The sequence below is a fragment of the Anopheles merus genome, chromosome 2L (assembly GCF_017562075.2).
Source record: "Anopheles merus strain MAF chromosome 2L, AmerM5.1, whole genome shotgun sequence".
Lineage (NCBI taxonomy): Eukaryota > Metazoa > Arthropoda > Insecta > Diptera > Culicidae > Anopheles > Anopheles merus.
In genome coordinates, this window is record NC_054083.1 from 27,997,501 (window position 1) to 28,017,203 (window position 19,703).

At 45.5% G+C, this 19,703-nt stretch overlaps 3 protein-coding genes across 4 annotated transcripts; all 3 read right to left on the reverse strand.

Moving 5' to 3' along the window:
• LOC121592893 (adenosine deaminase 2-like) lies at positions 1-2,245 on the reverse strand. The gene is made up of 3 exons (XM_041914764.1): positions 1,553-2,245; positions 1,137-1,484; positions 1-618 (listed from the first exon to the last, which is right to left on the reverse strand). The coding sequence occupies exons 1-3, from the start codon at positions 2,243-2,245 to the stop codon at positions 181-183; spliced, it is 1,479 nt and encodes a 492-aa protein (XP_041770698.1). The 3' UTR covers positions 1-180.
• On the reverse strand, positions 2,190-8,450 carry LOC121592891 (adenosine deaminase 2-A-like). Of its 2 annotated transcripts, XR_006004705.1 has the most exons (5): positions 8,105-8,450; positions 5,582-6,359; positions 4,641-4,991; positions 4,016-4,552; positions 2,190-2,348 (listed from the first exon to the last, which is right to left on the reverse strand). XR_006004705.1 is itself a non-coding variant. In XM_041914763.1 (4 exons), the coding sequence occupies exons 1-4, from the start codon at positions 8,182-8,184 to the stop codon at positions 4,103-4,105; spliced, it is 1,659 nt and encodes a 552-aa protein (XP_041770697.1). In that variant the 5' UTR covers positions 8,185-8,450; the 3' UTR covers positions 3,208-4,102. The 2 variants fall into 2 exon arrangements, 1 of the variants encoding a protein (XP_041770697.1); XM_041914763.1 differs by lacking the exon at positions 2,190-2,348 and having other exon boundaries at positions 3,208-4,552.
• Positions 8,451-9,709: 1,259 nt separating this feature from the next.
• Positions 9,710-17,506, reverse strand: LOC121594187. Its single transcript, XM_041917218.1, has 3 exons — positions 16,731-17,506; positions 15,345-15,448; positions 9,710-10,562 (listed from the first exon to the last, which is right to left on the reverse strand). The coding sequence occupies exons 1-3, from the start codon at positions 16,939-16,941 to the stop codon at positions 10,392-10,394; spliced, it is 486 nt and encodes a 161-aa protein (XP_041773152.1). The 5' UTR covers positions 16,942-17,506; the 3' UTR covers positions 9,710-10,391.
• Positions 17,507-19,703: the final 2,197 nt, after the last annotated feature.

Genomic DNA, 19,703 nt, shown 5'->3' on the forward strand with positions numbered 1-19,703 from the left:
TTCGTTTTGTGATCTTTTATTCGTGATCTTCATAAGGCATCAGTCGTTTGCGACGGAGTTTTACATGTGTTGTAACACACAAATCAATTTACACTTTTCTCAAAGGTTTAAGGAACAACACACAAGAAATACTGTTTCCATTGGAAATGAACACTCCTAGCTTAGAGCCTCTTAACCGTTTTAGAATTCAGCCGGAATGGTTTTAAGCATCTCCTCCACGTACTCGTTCCACGCGGCAGTCCACTTCTGGGTGGCGATCGTCTTCTCTTCGCCCTCCATCGAACTGTACTCGATCGAGTTGAGAGCGAGCTGCTTGAGCAACCGTAGGTCGGCCCGTGCAGATGCGAGTCCCATGAACGCGACGAAAAAATCGTGACTCAAGGGTGACGCGCACCAGAAGGAGGGATCGTCGCTCGAAACCACCACCGGGTAGTTGTCAGAGAAGTAGAAACCGCCGGGATGGTTGCGGAAGTCTTGCACCAGCTTCAGCACCTGGTTCGAGATCGGGTTCAGCTCAATGCAGATGTTGCGCTTCTTGATCTCCTCCAGCACGACCGGATGCTTGATGGCGGCGAAGCCGTGTCCGATGCGCTTCGTTCCCAGCAGAATGGCGTCGATCTATGGTGAGTGATGAGACATAGTTAATAGCTGATTATGCTAGGTTTATAACATATTTCTGTCGTGATCGTGACCTCGCGGTCTTATCTCAATGACTTGAGATCAAGGGCTTTTTGATACTTCAAAAATAAAGTAGGAAATAAACATTCTCTTATTACATCGTAAACCTTCATCAATTGATTCTTATCTTCAATGGCGACCCAAAGCCCCAACCACAAGTTTGAATATAGCCCATCCAGCAAGCATAATGCCTGACGTGAATGAATGTAAAAATCATATGGCAACAGGCTGTCCAGCAGCTTAAACAACCATCCCGTGTTATCTTCAACTCTTATCAAAAAACCTACCAACAAGAAGTTATCACAACTTTACCCTTTACTCGCTATCTGATAGCTTAGCGTCAATCGCTCAATTCTTCCTGTCCAGCAGCTCCACCAGCGCGCGCGCTGATGAATAGAGTACTCGGGATACTATTATTACCTATCTTATCATGCAGCCACACACACACACACACTCACCAAGTTCTCGTCCCGCCGTCCAGTCCAGTTGGTTTCGCCGGCATGGAAGAAGAAATTGATTCCAGCCGGGAGACGAAGCAATCGCTCGTTAAAGTCCGTATGCGGTCGGCCAAGGTCTTCCTGACCGACGAGATCGAACCCGGCGATGAAGGTCGGGAAGCGTGCCTTAAGCGTTTGCACCAGCGTAAGGTACCCGTCAAATGTGCTGTCGTCGCAGAACTTCAACGGTGCGTAGATGAACTTAACGCCCGCAAACTTGGGATTGGCGCGCAGGAACTTTTCCGACTGATCGACGTACATTTGGACGATCTCTTCCGGGGTGTACTTACGACCGTCTAGATCGTATACCTAAAACATGGAAGCGATTAGGAATGAGCGAATTTTATGTGAATGGTTTGAAGACGAAAGCTACTCACCGGTGGGAGTAATCCACGGAACTCCAGGTACGTGACATTGTCCGCCAACAGCTCCTCCAAACACCCATAGTAGTACTCCTCCCAGACCGGCCGGTACGTAACCATTGGTTCGAAGCAGATGAACAGTGCCATAAATTTGCGCCACACATCGTTAATGTCGCGATGCTCATTCAGCGGATCGGTCGTGTACAGCGTGAACATCTTGCGAATGGCCGCCTCGTACGCTGCGTCACCCATCGCGCTGCGTATGTCCGCTACCAGACGCCACTCACCCTCCGCCGTGGGTTTGTTGCGCGAGAACGTGTACACCGGCATCGGATCCGCAGCCGCCTGGGGAATGCTACCGCTCTGCCACAGATGAGCGTGGCGTGTCGCACGCACGATCAGCTCCGTACTACCGATGGCCGTATCGTGGGCATGCAGAACGCCACCCTTCGGCATCTTCTGAATCAACCGGAACAGTGGTGACTCGTTGATGCGATCCAGCATCTCGAAGAAGTGTCGCGCCGATACGAGCTCGTACGGGTTCTCCACTCCTTTGGCCAGTTCCTGCTGCTTCAGGTGCATCACGTACTGGTTGAGGCGCTGTTCGGCCGGGCTGAGCACGAGATTGGCACCAAGGCCGCGGCCCTGTTCCCGGGCGAAAAACTCCTCCCGCTGCCGGCAGAACTCATCGTACGCTGGACGAGCCATTCGCTAGATCGATCTGTGGGCACTGGGCAAAGGCAGAGAAACAAAGCTTCACGCAACGCGTTTGCGATAGTACTGAGCGTATGGGGAGACACAATCGCGGAACCTACGCAGAATGAAGGTTCTCAATGCGAGCATGTTCAAGCGAAAAAAAAAAACAGAAAAGAGCGAGCAAAAAATAAGATAATATGAGCACGATCGTCACCCGACACGCCGCGTGTTTTGCCCCACTGTGAGGGTAGCGTGTGATTGAGGTTCGGTAAGGGGGTTGTCGGCATTAACACCATCACTAACACCATCAACCAAATAGCACACTCAGTCTGTGGTGGTTGTTGGACGTCATCGTTGTGCATCGTTTGGGGGTGGCAAGATGGTGGCGTTGGCTGATTGTGGGGTGGATCGATGGCATACTGGTGTGAATGCTAGCACTGGGGGGTTTAGATTATCATCGTGCTCACAGCCCCTCAACCTAGTACACAAACACACACTCACACAGCCACTGTTGCTCCTCCTGGTGGGGTTGTGGAGGTGAAATTCTCATCCACAGCACGCGGCCATGTCAGCATCGGAGAGTGAGAGTGTTCAGAAGTGGAACGGGGTGCGTTAGGGTTGTTTATTTTATTATTGTTGCCAAACAAAACGGTCGTCTGTTGCTCGTTTACCGTCTGCTTTGATGCACGCGTTGTCCATTTCTCTTCTTCCATTGCGAACATTTAATTCCGAGATATGGCAGAGCGGACGTTGAATTAAAAATAACAGTATCGTTGTTTTTTCACGTTTTTGCCAAGTAGTGACAATCTGCCATGTGTGCGGTTTTGGGATAGATAAGGCCAAAGTCGATAAGAAACAGTGAGCGAGGCTGTTTGATTCAGGGGTTTGTTGTTATCGGAGGTGGTCGTATGTTATAGCCAGTGGAAGATATCAGTAAGGCAAATGTAATGAATGACGGAATAAAAGTGGTAAGATTGATTTAACAAACTTTGACAGGATAATTTAGTTTCCGGTTCATTATGCATTCCTGCAATAATAAAGATTAATACAGGATATCTCAAGCCTGCTCAACACCATGAGCTACTTGCTCAAACCTAATTTATGGTGAATGAAAAACATAATACAAATAAGCTATTCTTCTCTTTTTGTGCAACCACCGATATCGGACCTTTACCATCAATGGGTAAATTATTATGGGTGATTTGTTGATTACCTACTGCAGGATATTCAGTCACCCAGTACCGTCTGGAGAGCACGATCTATACGGGAATCGAGATACCGATAAAGCGAGATCGGGTGAGCGAGATACTGGTGTCCATGTTCGACATTTAAACGTTCAAATACCATAGGAATGATTCGAGTAGTCGTGTGTTTGGTACTTCATACGGAACTATAGCTTCAAGACTACCTCGACAACTAAAACTCCGCGAAAACAAGTAAAGCATCAAATGTAGAGGCTATAGAACTTACAATTTACATCCAAGCAGTTAGCTGTTATCATGATTACCAATGATCTCGATTACTGCTCGATTACGTTGGGAACACCACACATGCGCTTCTATCAAAATTTAGAGGTATTTCAATTTCGATTGTATTAGGACCTAATAGCTCATTAGTTGTACTAGATGCAAGTGCAAGTTGTACCAGTTGTCCAATGATCTTTACAAACATGTTCTCTGACCATTTTAACAAATTATTCGTTGGTATGTGTGGTTCCAAGAATGATGAAGGATGATGAAATTTATGATCATAATAATGATTTTACTATGATCCAGTACTAACCGCTTTCTTGCCCAGTTCATCGACTGATGTAAACGAAAATTGTGCAACTTTTGTAGCAGAACCGTGCTATATTTCCCCTGTTCAAAGTTACACCTCATTCCTACTGCTCGCCCTCAGCTGCTCCGCCTTCCGATCGATGAAACCATCCCAGGCCAGTTGGAATTTCCCGAGCGCCACCTCCTTCTCCCGATCGCTCATTAAGCTGTAGCGTATGGAGTTGAGGGCCAGCTTTTTAAACACGCGCAAATCCTGCCCGACCTTCGTCATGCCGAGAAACGCCATGTAAAAGTCGTGGCTCAGTGGTGCGGCGCGCCAGAAGGACGGATCGTCCGACGATACGACCAGCGGAAAGTCGGACGCAAACAGTGCGCTGGCCGGGTGATTCCGATGGTCGGCTACCAGCCGGAGCACCTGATTCGAGACGGGATTGATTTCGACGCAAATGTTGCGCTGCCGTACCTTTTCCAGCAGCAGCGGATGCTTGAGCAGCGAGTAGCCATGCCCGATACGTTTCGTGCCGAGCATGATGGCATCGAACTGGGGAAATGAAATAAAACAAAAATACAGTTTCAGTACTTTACCGGGAGCTGCTCCTCCGACAGCACCCATATATATATATACGTACCAAATTGCCATCCGATGGCATGCCGTTCCAGTTGGTTTCGCCCGCATGGAACACAAAGTTGATGGACGCGGGCAGCTCGAGCAGTTGGGGCACAAAATCCAGCAGCTGGCGGCCCAGGTCCTCCTGGCCGACAAGGTCGAACGCTACCACGTAGTCACCGTGCAGGCGGTGCAGCCGTTCGGCAAGGCTCAGGTATTGATCCATCGTCTGGTTGTCGACCAGTCGCAACGGCGCGTAGATGAACTTCGTACCGGCAAACCGTGGATGGGTGGCTTTGAACTCCTCCGTGATTGTGCGATAGATTTGTACCACCTCCTCCGGCCCGTAAGTCTTGCCGTCCAGGTCGTACAGCTGCAAATATTGGCGAAATGAAGTTGGGGGCTTTATTTTTAGCAATCGCCGATGGCCCTTCAGAACGATGGACGAGTGCTTTTGGGGGGGGGGGGGGGGGGGGAAGAATGCTTTTACTCTGCTGCACCGTTTTAATACCAACGTTTGCAATTGCACCGAAAAAATGGTTACTGGAGCATTGAAAAATGGATGTTTGAGAATAGTAATAACGATTATTGTGTGTTTTTTATTTCATCGGCTCATCAGCGGCTCCAAGCTTGATCTCTGTTACGTATTGAAATATTTCAAACCCCATTAAATGACCTTCCTTGGGCGGTGAAACGGTCCAAAAATCTCTCCAAAGTGCCAGTAACAACCTGATAAGCATGTTACCTAATGCTGCTGTTACAACAATAAGACACTTTGTCCCGCTTTAAGACACCTCACGGTGCGTGACGTTATGTCACAATGCTACCGAACCACCTGGCTAGCCCCAGGTCCTCTTCGGACGCAGACCACACCACATGGAGACACAAAAACCCATCAATCATTGGTGTTGACAGTCAAATAGACTTCCCGAGACTTGTCTCAAGCTTACAGCGAGCCCTTACCGTAGGTAGCAGTCCGCGGAACTCCAGATACAGCACATTGTCCTCGTGGAACTCCCGCAGCGCCTCCCGGAAGTAAAACTCCCACACGGGCCGGTACGTAACGATGGGATTGAACGCCAGAAAGATCTGACTAAACCGATCCCACACATCGTTGATGCTGCGGTACGCGGTCTGTGGGTCCGGCGTGTACAGTGAGAATAGCTGCCGGACGTGCTCATCGTACCTGGCCGGGCCCATCCTTTCTCGGACGGTTTGCACCAGCTCCCAGTCATCATCATCGTCATGGTTATTGCCTCGCTGGGACGCTGTGGGTTTCGTGCGGGAGAAAAGAAATTCGGGCTGCCGGCCGTGCTCGAAACGGCCACGCTGCCACAGGTGCGGTTGATAGGTGGCTTTCACGATCACTTCCGTACTGGCCAGGGCGGTATCGTGCGCATGCAGCACCGCTCCCTTCGGTAGCTCGCGCACGAACCGAAACAGTGGCGATGCGTTAATCTGGTCCAGCACCTCGAAGAAGTGGCGTGCGGGTGAAAAGTTGAACGGATTGGTGTAGCCCTTCTCGAGCTCTTCGCGCTTCAGGTCCATCAAGTGATTGTTCACGAGGATCTCGTTACCGTCGAGTGTCATGTCGGCACCGAAGGCAAGGGCGGCTTCCTCGGAGGCTAGCAGTGCGCGCTGGTACCGATAATCCTCCGGTGATGGACGCGAAGGTCGCTCGATCATGGTGTGTGCCTCCGGGGAAGGGAGTAGCGCCAGCCAGCAGCACAACAATAGCAAGCTAATGATACGAGAGGGGATGGTTTATAGACGAAGAAGGGAGGACATTCCAATGATGATGAACATTTAAATAAAAGTTTAAAAAAGATGTAAGGAAAGCACATTTCTAGTTACGTGCAAAAATGAAATGTATCTAAAGTTCAAATTGCTTAAATTCCCATCATTCATGACATGCAAAAAGCAGACAAGATTTAACCTTCCTTTTAAAAAACGAATTGATTCTCTTTTTTCTATTACACATCTAAAACTGTCAAAAGATGCAACTTTCTAACGAGTAATTTACAGTCGTTACTTCTAAATTTTGGTTCATATTCATCTATTTTTGTCCTTTGAGTATTCAAACTTTTGCACTTGAGCAGAAATCGTGATTATTTCACGATTTTTCAGCAGATTTATAATAACTTTTGTGTTAGTTTTGATAGACAATAAAAAAGGCATTAGTTATATTATATTTTAGTTAAAACAAAAACTAAACAATAAATGTTGATAGAATTATAAATGAAACAGGCTTTTAATTAAGTGAACTCGAAAGAATTTTTTGAAACCTAAAATCGATATATTTTTTTATAGGTAGGTTGAATTTGGTGAATTCTTTTAAAGTAAAAAAATGCATACAAATACAGGCCAATAGCAGCACTAGAATGCACCTTAGGGACAACAAACGATGACAACGAGGCAACAATCAAAGTATCGGAGTCAAACATTAGTTCACTTAGGGACAAGATTTAACAATTACTGTAGTTCCTAATAAGTTTTAGTTAGTAAGAAAAACGAGCCATAAGCCATGAAAAAATAGTCAATCCTTGCTACGGAGGGGACGGTCCATTCAAGGCTTGAACTTATAACGGGCATGATATTGAGTCGTTCGAGTAGACGACTGTACTATTGGCCCTAAAATACTAATAAGTTATCTACAGGCAAATCAATCATCCAAATAGACAAGCGAAATACGCATCAAATTCACGTTTCATCAAAAAAGCATAAAATAACCGCTTCAAACATTCGATAAATGTTTTCCCCGTGTAGAGCTAGATTTTTCACATTCATGTGCCTCTTTTTTCACTCTTGAGGCCCAAATTCACTATCATCACACATAGCTGCAGCACAGTTTGCGTTTTATATTTCTTCCATCCCCTTCATCCGGCAGCGTCTCCGAATGTACCAATTCGAGTGTGTAATTTGTTTGTACAGCAGCAACCGTTGATTGTACGGGCAGGAGGATGCAATCATCAACACCTCCCAAAAAAAAGCTCCATAATGCACTGTGCTGCATTTCACACCAAACACAAAAAAAAACGCCTGCCTTTTGATAGCGAAAAAGCAGCCAGCCAAATCGTTATGTTGGTGCAGTGCCCGTCCACGGGCTGGCTGCAAATTTGTAGCAATCGGAAGCAGCCACCGTGTACAGCGGCCCAGATATGCACGTTTGAAATCTGTCAGCGTGCAAAATCACCACGAAATGCCGTCAATCAATCGAGGGTTTGAAATTTGCACAAAGCTTGCACCGGGCAAGGCCACTGGCAGGCTAGGAAGCCGGATGTGAACGGTTTGTTCTCGCGGTTCGTGGCACCTTTTCTTTGCCGCGCTAATGGTTTGACGTCCTGTTTCGTTGTGACGAGGAAATACACACACACACACAAACACACACATGGGGAAAATCACACTCACTTACACACACACACACACACACACACACACACACACACACACACACACACACACACATACACACACACACACACGTACCTGCTCGAACATGTCAATTTCGGTTGAAAAACGATCGTTCTGCAGCGGAATGCCGATGGTTGCTTTGCGAGGCGCGCCATCGTCGTCGTCGTCACGCTAGAGGCTAGAAAAAAGTGTGTCCGCCGCCGCACGCCGCTCGCTGTGATCTTTTTGATCTCTTAATCAAGCGCCGTACGGGAGCGCTGGGCGGGGATTGGAATGGCTCCAACCGTTCGGTCGAAAGGTTGGAAAGTCAACCGTTTCCTGTGACGAGGTTTTGTGTGTTTTGCAGCACGCGGCCGTACTCGGGACGGCTGCCACGAATGAACTGCCACCGAATGAACTGACGCTGGACGGTACCGGCTGGTGCGGTACTTGCTTATAAATCGCACACACACACATACAGTGCGTGCGTGTGTGTGTGTGAAAAACACAATCCGATGCTGTTCAAGCCGCCCTTTGTGGGTTTGATGCTGGTTTGGGGGCAGGTTTGCCTTCCATAGGCACCGACTGTACTAATGTGTAGCACGCGAGCATAATAGTGTGTGCGTTCTTACTGATCTCAATTTCTCCCGCACGATGCTTTGTGTGCCGGTTGGTGGTGGTGGTGGTTGTGGAAGCTGTGCCACCCGTTGGTAAATCGTGCGAGCCATTAACAAACAAACAATCGATGCGGTTGATAAGCGGTCGTAGCATTTGGGAGGGGGAGCCTTTTCCCCCCTTAAGGGGGCACTAACCACCACACGTCAGAGAGGCAAAACTGACATTTTCATATGCCAAGTGAGTAGTAATTGATCAATACAATCTACTATGAATTTTTCAACCAACATGTGTAGAGTGACACATAGAGTCAGAAGCACATTCGTTGTTCACACTGGTCATCTCATAAAAAAAAGTTTGTGGAAAAGTTTTTACTAATTCCGTCAGAAAATGACGTTAAAATTTGCTTATAGAGTTCGCATTGATACCAATCGGTTTCCAGCAATTTGGGTTAATAATGAGGCACTTCTTTTTGCAATTATATATGCCAATACAACGGAAAGAGAACAAACGAAAGCTTTATTTGGACATTTATTTGGATATTAGGGACTGCTTTTTTTACATTAATTTGCTTTCATTTTAAATCCCGTCGATTTTGCTTTGAAAAAACTGCTAAATTTTGTTTGTGCTGTTGTGTTTTACACTTAGGAGTCCACAAGGAATGATATTTCTGAGTGGTTTATTTATAGCATTTTATCAATCATAAGCGCAGAAATTCAAATAACAAAAATTCAAGTACAAATTAAAATTTGTTTGTCACTGTAAGATTGCTCATGGCATTGTAAGGAAAACTCGTATAAAAAAAGTATCAATGATGTAGCAGGCATAAATCAGAGCCAAATACTCCTGGGGCACAGCTGCAGCGTTCGATATATATTATAGTTTAATTAAACATTCACGATCACATAATCAGCTAATGCAGTCATCCTTATATGATTAAACAACCCCATTTACCTTTGATTCCGTTGAACTAGAAACAAAACAAACAACACGTGACTTCTATACTGTATTTAAATTTACTTTTTAATTATGATTTAATCACAACAAATCCCATTATCTGCTAATGGAAACCAACACGATTAGCTACATTTAATTTGCCACCCGTACGCAGCACCTGGCCGGTGTTTACGCCGCCCCTTTCGTTTTGCAGGATACGGAGCGCAGCAAAAACACGGATCCATCAGCTGTAATTTTCCCGCCGGACAATGGTTTTCTGGTATAGTTTGGGTGATTGATTACACTCATCGGTGGCTGTGAATGATTTACAGTGTCATCGAAACTGTGGATCGTCAACAGTGAAGGGATGTGGTTGCGTTGGTGCGTTGGGCCAACGCAGACAAGCGGTTCCGATTAAAAGTTTAACGGCTAGCGTCAACTCAGCGCTACGCGATGCACGTGTATGCTGGCGGAAGTTTGTGTCACTGAAGGGCTGAAAAAAACAAAACACAGAACCAAAAAACCACAAAAACACACAGACACACTGTGATGTAAAATAAAGTGCCCCCAAAACGGGGGACTCCTTCCCCCTGGTTCCTGGTCGGGGTGGCTTAATTGATTTAGCAATTTGCTCTGGTTTTATTGATGTTAATTTTGTCAACATGTGGTTTGCTGTATCTCGCCCATGTTACTGCCCTTTTTGGACTGCTTTACTCAAAGGGCCAAGTTTGTGTGTATGTGTGTTTTACACATATACATGTGTGTGTGTCTATGTTGACATTACGCTGCTCCACTTGCAAGGTCCTATTTACACGCCCAGGCTGCCGAAGCTTTAGAAGGGACAGCAAATGTTACCGACATCGTCCGGGTCGAAGCACCAGCCGGAAGGGAAGCAGATCACATTCAGCGCCACAAACGCGTACACATCCAGCTCCGACAGACCGTAAGCGATCATAAAGTGGTCCAACAGGTTGAGGGAAAAATGTTCCGGCTCGGCCGCGTCCTGCAGCAGCGTACAGGGTGGGGAAAAGGTGCACAAAGGCTCTGTTTAGAGAAATTCCTGGGATTTACAGCGGCAATGCAGCTACCACCGGAAGCATGAAGCAGTATGTATGATGCAAAGCGGGGAATCTTTTGCCATATGCATTTATGAGAATCGATGTAGGTAGGTTAGCTTGCTGGAATGTTATTTTTGGCATCATGTCCGGCCACCCAGCCGACGAGGGTGTGAGTGTCCACTCAGAAAGGGCAGCATATGTTACCGATGTCACTCGTGTCGATGCATCCGGACCGGTAGCAAACGATCGAATATCTAATGAACGATGGGCCGGTGACGACAACGGCAGCAGCGGGTGATAATAGCTTCGTGCTGTTCGGTTCTTCCACCAGCTTCAGATAATTTTCACCTACGCTGGGCTGTGGAAGAGATGACATACGTTTACAAGCCACCCAAGCGTCCGAAGCGATGCAAAAAGTGAAGAAGCAAAATCGTTCGTTTCTGCACCGACAGCAGAACTTTAGCGGATGAAATTGATCTGTCTGGTGGGAAACGGGAAGCAAAAGAAAAACGAAGGTCGAAAAGCTGATTGCTTTCTTGCGCCGGGTTTGGGTGATAAATTATTTCACTCAAACACACAAACACACACACACTCACATAAAGGTATGAGAAAGTGAAAAATCTATGTATTAATCAACATTCCACTCCTCCTCGGTCACGATGTTTGCCGTCTGTTGATGAGCGGGCAACTATCAACCGGAATGCAAATAGCGACATCATACGCTCGAAGTCAAAATCGAAGCAAACGGAAATGCAAACGGATGCAGTTATTTGAGATGAATGTGCTGTGCGGGTGTGAGTTTTTTCTCTCCCAGCAATGGGTTCGATTTGGTTGGGGCGAGTGGGGTGGATTTGAGCGAACAAGAATCATTCTGCTGGTAGCCATTGGTCCGTTATCGAGCTGGCAGGAAATCATTATCGATTCACTGTGTGTGCACAGGACGTTTCATCGATTGGCCTGCCGGCACTGAAGCAAGGGACGATGGTTGAATAATCATCATTCGAGGGGGGTCTGTGTAGGTAAAACGTTCTAGTAGAAATAGTTACGGAATCGCACGTGTGTGCAGTAAAGGGATTCCGGCAGGAGTATTCCGAAATGCGAAATGAAAGGATAACCTGTTGATGTTGGGTGATATATTTTCGTTTCGTTCGGTGCCTTTTGATTACCGGATGTAACAGATTTTCGTCGAACGAGAGCGTTAGTCTGCTCACGTACTATTGATTAATATGAGTTTAAATGGTTGGAAATGGTTCAAAGAGTTTTCTGAGAAATCGGTCTCAATGAGCCAAACTTGCATCCATTTAGAGTGCAATTTATGTAACGGGAAAATCTATTCACAGTAGTTTACTATGTCGAATATATAGCTATATTGAATTTGTATTGTAACGTATTGATCGTTTTAATGAAGTTTAATTTGCACTAAAAGACTTGTCCTTTGTGATAACATTATATTACTATTGATTGTATCCTTTTGTTCAGGAAAAATAAATTACATTCACGAAAGATTATAATTATGAAACGTTGAACATTGATTAACTGTTTATCAGATAGTTGTTAAAGGCGCCACTATCGTTTTCATTAACAGGCAAAATCGATCGAGCCCAGGATCAATCCTGATAGATGAATTCGCGTTTGGACGATTGAAAGATAGTGTGAAGTAAACTGAGCATTAATTCTTGCCTAACATACAATTATATGATAAGTTTCCTTTTCATTTTAAAGATTTTGAAGATTATAGCAAATAGCTGTGTAAAAGTGAATTTCGCCATTAGTTTAGTAAACCACATTACCTTGAACCGAAAAAATGGGTACAATAATGGGGCCCTTCACGATTCTAGTCAGTTTTTTTATATGGAGTTTGACAGTTGAAGGCTGAAATCATATCAACACTCCATACAAAACCACAACCAAAACTAGCCTACGATTTTCAGTCTAGATTATTCTAGCCTCAAAGCTAGAATTAGATTCGAGTACCTGCCCGAAAAAATGTCAAAACAAGGTGGTGTTTACATTTATCCCAAGGTGGAAGAATCTAGAATCAAAGTATATGTAGAGCAGGTGGTCTCATAGTATGTGTTTTTTATAACCAAATGTTTACGTCCGTTTTGGACAGGACAGATGAAATATTTTGCTCAAACAGGCTTTCTGATAGCTTTAAGAATACACAAAACATTCTTTAAATCTTCATTCAGAAGCAGAAGCAGTAAAAATCAGCCTTCTACATGCATATACATATGCCTTACGATAATCCCTCCTGTAAGCTATATCCACATTGATAGCTGATCGAAAACTGCTATACAATGCAAACAACTGACAGGCTGAAATTTCAACCTATGATCTTAAAATGCTTAAACTCGGCCCAATATCTAGATTGTAAAGATAATAGTCTACAAATCTAAAAATAAACCTAAGCCGTGGGAAAAAATAAGGTGATTGTGCAAATTTTATAATTATTTGTCTGCTTCTTCATCACGAGTGTTCCTTACCACAAGATGGGAAAATTTATTAAACGATCATTCCAAACCGCTCGCAACCTTGCAGCTTTCCCAACCATGCAAAGCAGCCCCTGAGCAGCATAACCTCCCCAGCGTCTATTATTGGCATAACCGGCGCCAAGGGTTGGCAATTTCGCTGCATTCGCCGCCTTCTAAGACGCTTTTAAGTGTGGTTATAAAATTTCTCTCTCACACACACACATAGCTTTGCACCGCGTAGAACGTAACGTTTTACGAGCCTTGTGCTGGAACGACACACTCCGGAAAGGCTGTCCGCATCCGGCGACCGAAGCATCGGCGCGCTGCACTGCACAGCCCAAGACGGCACCGTTCGGCGCTTATGGATTGAGGAAAATTAATTTATATTTAAATTTTCATCTTTGCCGCCAGCCCCACGGTGGTCGCCACGGTGAAGGTAACCAGCCGTGGCAGGTCAGCCGAATCATTGCAGCGGGGACGCACGTGAAAGCTCTACCGCTGCGAATGCTGTCACGAAACCATACACAGCAACGACTCGCTGCGCCAGCGAGGGTGGATCGTTTGCACCGGGACGGCTTGATGCCATTTTGGACGGATTAAGCTGCTGTGCGGAAAATTTCATACTCGATCTTCACTATAAACACACACACACGCACGCAAACTCACTAGAGATGGTGAATTGCTCGAGACAGCCGAGCAGAGCTCCGGGGGTTTGTCGTACCAGAAAGTAGCACAAGACGCGAGGGCATGGCTTTTATAGTCCACTTTTGGCCAAACCCTTGTGACCTGATAAAGGAAGCAGTAATGCTGCTTTATCGGGCTACTCAAACCTAGGAGTAAGTTTCAGCAAGGGCAAGCGGCAATGCGACCAATCTTGCGAACTGGCCAGACTCGGGACAGCTTTAATGAACTGTGCAAATTGATTCCGGTGAAACTACTCAAAGTTTTCGTGCAAAAGTTGCTGCCGGGGTTAGGAGGGGGTGGTGAACCGAGCACCATGCCACCCGCTGGACGAGATGTCAATCGAAAAGAACAAAGCAGCAGACGCAGTAGTGACAGGAAATGGAGGGAAGACGACTACTCGAGTGGCAGACGAAGCGCATGGGGAGCGCGAAATGTGTGGTAGAGTTTATGAAAAACTTTGCCCTTCTTGTGGCGACTGAACTTCGTACCTTTTGGATTAGTTTTGTCCAGTTTGGAGAGTTCCATTCGTCATTGACACCGATGGGGTGTGGTAATGCAAGTGTTAATGAAAGGAAGCTGGCGGTGGCGTTTTTCAGTTTGCAGGTTCTTTGAAGCTATGTGTCAGTAAGGGTGCATCATGTTATTGATTGATTATCCGGTACATTTTTGTATCTATTTCATAGTTTTGTATCTTCAAGGTAGAGTTAAAATAGCAGCTTACTAAAATGCATCGTAAAAAAACAGTAAATGTGAAAGGTAGATATCCACCTTTATTCAAGCTTATATGGACCAATGTAATAAAGGTTTGTTTCAAAGCAATAATGATAAATGATCAGTGCTTCTCTCCTTGGAACGGAACATTCATCCTTTTTGACATTCTCTGATAACTCGTGTTATGAAATTCGTATATTGATTGATTAGCCGATACATTATAGAGGAAGAGTTTCCTCGTCAAGAAATTGATTAACTGATAATTAAACGATGGATCCCTTTCATCTGTCAACGCTCTATTTTCGCATCCGTTCTACCATCTGCAATGACCAATCTCGTTGTCACACCCGTTAGCACATTACAAACCCGACCTTTGTCGGGCCGTAATTGAGTGGCAAAATGCAGTTCTCCTGTTCGAAAAGGTCCGATTTCTAATTGAAGATTTCAAACCCTCTTGCCGTAACCATTCATCGACTCAAAAGCTTCCCAGACGACAGACACTATTCAGATGAGATCAGATGAAAACGAAACAAAATGAGTGGCAAAGAAGTTGAAATCGAGCAGGCGCGCAACAGAAGTGAAAAAAGAGGCAAGCTGCATTCGGTCGAGTAGGGTTCAGACTTTGAATGGTTGACCTTTTCCGTTTGATTTCCATGAAGACTTTCGGTGGTTGGTGGTGGGATAAAACAATATTATGACAAGCGCAAATGAGCGACCCGGTGAGCTGAGGCTACCGTCATTGGCGAAAGGCAAGCAGGGCTGCGTAACAGTGCCGTCCGATTTCCATCATCCCAATTAAACGCTTGCAGCTCTTGAAGGGCAGAAAAAAGGTTGAATGATTGAAGCTGAGTGTCTCACCTGGAAGGCAACGAACTCAAAGTCCTTCGGTATGCTGCTCGTGTGCCGGGGCAAACGCTCCTCCAGTGCCCTGTCCAGGTGGTATTTGATGAAGTTTTCTCGATCTGCCAGGATTGGAATCGGGAGTAGAGAAGAAATATGGTTTAGTCATCGAATCAAGCATCGGATCATGATTGATGCTTTATCCGGGTGGGGTGGCGTGAAAATCACCGCCAAAGGCACATTCTGCAAATAGCTATGCTATAGCTCTAATCAATCTTTGTCTAAGTACTGTGCCTTTATCGCGCCAAGGGGGGCTTTTGGCAGCTGCACCGGCACTCTTCGAAGACGGTGGGTTTTGCAAACTTTTGTACAATTAGTTAACAGCTATTTCGGAAAAGCTTGTTTCAGTAGATCATACAGAGTGAACTACCTGCTCAGGTGCCGGACATTTTATCTTGATGGATAATTAATGAAGAGAGTCTCGTGTTAAGGTTAATCGTGACGGACATTCGAAGTTCCTCTTATTTTTAAGCGCCTGAAGGTATGCAAACTATGTTTTGTTCTTCAGTGATTGATTAGAAAAACTATCTCTTGATTTACGACGCTCAATCTAAAGCATAAGAAGTAACTTTAGAATACCAATTAAATGAAATCATACTTTTTTTAAACACTTGTTAGCATTTCTCATACACAACTAACTACAAATTAAGCCCTAAGCAATGTAGCTCAAATAATTAAATTATCATTACTGCGCATAATTCAGACACCCATTCGCAAACAAGCTAAAGCATTACAATAGAAAATGTTTAAATATGCCTGAAAACCCCACCCCGTTCTGGCCCACTTTCGCATGAATCATGAGAAAACTGCCACCCCAATCGAACGTGGTTTAATCGATCAAATTTAGCTCCATCAATACATCATGCCCCGACCAATCATCCACACACGCACGTGAACCAATTATGGGTGATAACGAGCTCGATTGATAAATTAAAGATAAACCAAAGCGGACGACACAAACAGAGGTGAAATGAAGCCGGCAGGATGGCCAGTAATCCTTCTATTGTGCGTTGCCTTTCTACTAGTAACACAGCAAATGCAACGGCCAGTCCTTAGTCAGACAATAGTAATGGGTCATTTTGAATCGCCACCATCATCACACGGGCCCATTGGATTGTCCGGGAATGGACAATAATTGCATTCGCCCGCAGCCATGCGTGGCCAATGTGTGTTGGGAAAACTAATTCCAAACATTCATCGAGCCACCGGTTTGACGGAGTGAGGCGCAATTAAAACTAATAAAAGCAGTTGAATGTTGGTTGCAACGCCACGCCACGGCTTAGCGCTTTCAACTGCTGGGGAAAGACGTTTGAGCATTGGGTGTGCGGTACGGATCACCCTTACCTTCCGGTGCAACGGCATCAAAGTACTGTTGGGCGGGCGTGACCGTTGATTTGGCTGGTGGTGCAGCATGTTGCTGGTAGTGGACGGTGGTGGCCGCATTTGCGGTGCAAAGTTTTCCCACTAATCCTACGACGATCAACAGGATGCCCGCAATGCCCGGCAGGCCGGCCACTTGGTTGCGTTTGCGTGCTCGTTGGCTGTGCCGCAACATTGCTTCAGCTTTGTCGGCTCTCTCTCACACACACAGAAACCACACGACCACGTCTTGGATGCACTTTTCTGGAGGGAAATCCTGTTTCTCGCAACCTCTTTTTTCTCGGAAGGATAATGAACGAATAATGGTGTGGGTCTTCGCAGACCCAAACGTGTAAACGTCTTTTGTGTTGGAAAGGGAACTTTCTTCCTCCAACCGTAACCAAAGCCTCTGCCAGAGGCTGGTGAAGTGCTCGTATTAATTACACACAAAAGTCACACAAGAGTCGGCTCATAAAGCGAGGAAGCAAAGGATTCGATAACTGACGCACACACACACATACACGCACGCACGTACACGCATGAACGGGTTCCTTGTTCGCGTCCCAAGGAAAGGAGCAACAATCTTCGGAAACTACACTAATTAACTTTTAGTTTCACCGGCACACAATGGAAATGCGAACACTTCTATGACGAGAGGGAGGTATAGAGAGAGAGAATCGAGAGGACTGTCGGGGTGGCTGACAATCGACACTTGTTGTTTACGGCACGCCACAAACCGTTCAATTGATGCCTTTCGCTCGCTCCCGGGTCCAGTTAAGGCGGGCGGCGAGGCCTACCGGATGAAGATAATCGCCCGTTAGATGAAAGCTTCCCAGGGCTGGCCAGCAACCTGAGGATGGTAGGGGTGCTGGTGTGATATGGGATTTTATGAGCCTGCTTCGATAGCAAATATACACACACACACGCGCACGCACCGTGTTGGCAAAGGCTTTGGCTTTGTTTTGGGCTCATAAAATCATTAATTGCCAATGCCACTGAGTTGGCCCGTCTGGTGTGACTGCTCTTTTGCCGGGTTGTGCGGGTGTGTGTAGCAAAAGCATGGTGCGAGCAGGGGGTTGGAAGGTGAATTGACGGGGACAGTAATTAATGATGGGTCACCGAGACGGGAAATCGAACTCGGCTGCTGCTGCTGCGTTTGATTGTGTGCGAAGAGAGACGGGAACACAAAAAAGTGACTCGAAAAAAGGAAAATGCCTGATAAAAAAAGGAAAAGGATGTCCTGGGTGGATGGAGGAAACCCCCATTGTCCGGAAGCTTCTACGTCCTTCGGTTCAAGTGGAACGCTTGAGATCCGGAGATTCGCCTGATTTCGTGCTCGGTTTCGGTAGCGCGGTCTCACACCGTGTGTGAGGGTGTCTGTCCCTCGATGGCGCTGTTTGACTGGTGTCTGATTTATGGGGTCCCGGTAGGAGGATCACCCCGTACGATACCGTTAATGTGTAGAGTTTAATTGGTATTTCGTCAAGCTCGGGATGGGTGCTCGTAGCTGGGAAAGACCAGTCTGGGTGGAAAGGGATACAGACACATGCAGACGTTGTTTTGTTCGACAAAAGGGACAACAAGGCAAAGGAAAACCCACCCTACATCAGATGAAACGTTATGGGGGAAAAAGTTTACAGTTTCACATGGGCGATTCGGGTGGCATTTGTACCGAGAGCGGTATGTTGCCGTTTTTGTTGATAAGCCACGTGCGAGGAGCTTATACTGTGTTATCAACAAGCAATTGATTTGATCTCGATTACGCATAGAAATGTGTTTTTCGGATGGTTATTGATAAAATTAGTGCAAATTTGATAAGATACTCAAAATAATAAGAACAAATCATAATAAGAGAAATAAGGACAGGGAATAAGATGTTGTGGGAAAACATTGATGTCTGTATTCTAATGAAATGTTTATTAATCAATTATAATGTTCATATCAATATTATTTATTGATTTATTTTGCTTCTCGTTGCCTTAATCCTTAAAGCTTGTTTCTCCCTATTTTTTACATAGTCAGTGAAGTTTGTATTTTTATTTCCAATTAGAGTATTCTTAAAACACGCTTTTCATGTTAATGAAATGGTAAGAATATCTTATTTATCAGATGACTTATTAAATAAAAATTAATAAACAAATAAATATGTAAATAAATAAATAAATAAATAAATAAATAAATAAATAAATGAATGAATATTTACATTTTCTAACACTTAGTTTTATTAATGGCAAAAGATGACCATTCGGATGCGTCGAGCGAGAAGTTGTATGAGGCATTCTAGTGGCAAACACAGTTAACATTTTACATTTAGTTTACATTTACATCCTAAACCATACTAGCTTTATTGAACAGCAATACGAATAGAAAGGAAAGAAGGGCGAAGGGAGTAAGAAAAAAGGGGGCAAGCGGGACAAGAGCGGAAGGAGGAGCGGGAAGGGTGATAATCGAAGAGGTGAGATGAGAAGATGAAGACGTGGCTTGCGTGCAGCAGCGCGCATTGTTCCGGAGCGACGATAAGTTCTAAACGATGGGGGACGAGAGCGAAGTGAGCTGAAGGGAGCATACAGGAACGGGAAGGACATACAGGAAGGAAGCAATATGCATTTTTGTAGGTCGATGTTCTTCCTTCCAGCCACACTTTGGAGAAAAAAATTCGGATAGCTAGCCCTTACTACGAGAGACGGTCCTTACGAGAATCGAACCGAAGACGAGCATATTGTTAATTCGTGCGAGTTGACTTTACTTGTTACTGGACTGGTTGACTTACGGGGCTAGAACCTAGAACGGGTATGTTGTTGTGTTGTGTTCGAGTAGCACGACAACGAGGGACAGCCGAAACCAGCCAAGCCATAAAATGCGGGGACACGTGGAGCAGCTTGGCGCGTGGCTCCGGCTGCCCCACCGGCATTTGAGGCTCCCGGAGGGCCGGTAGCCATAGCCAATCTCCGAGCGCAG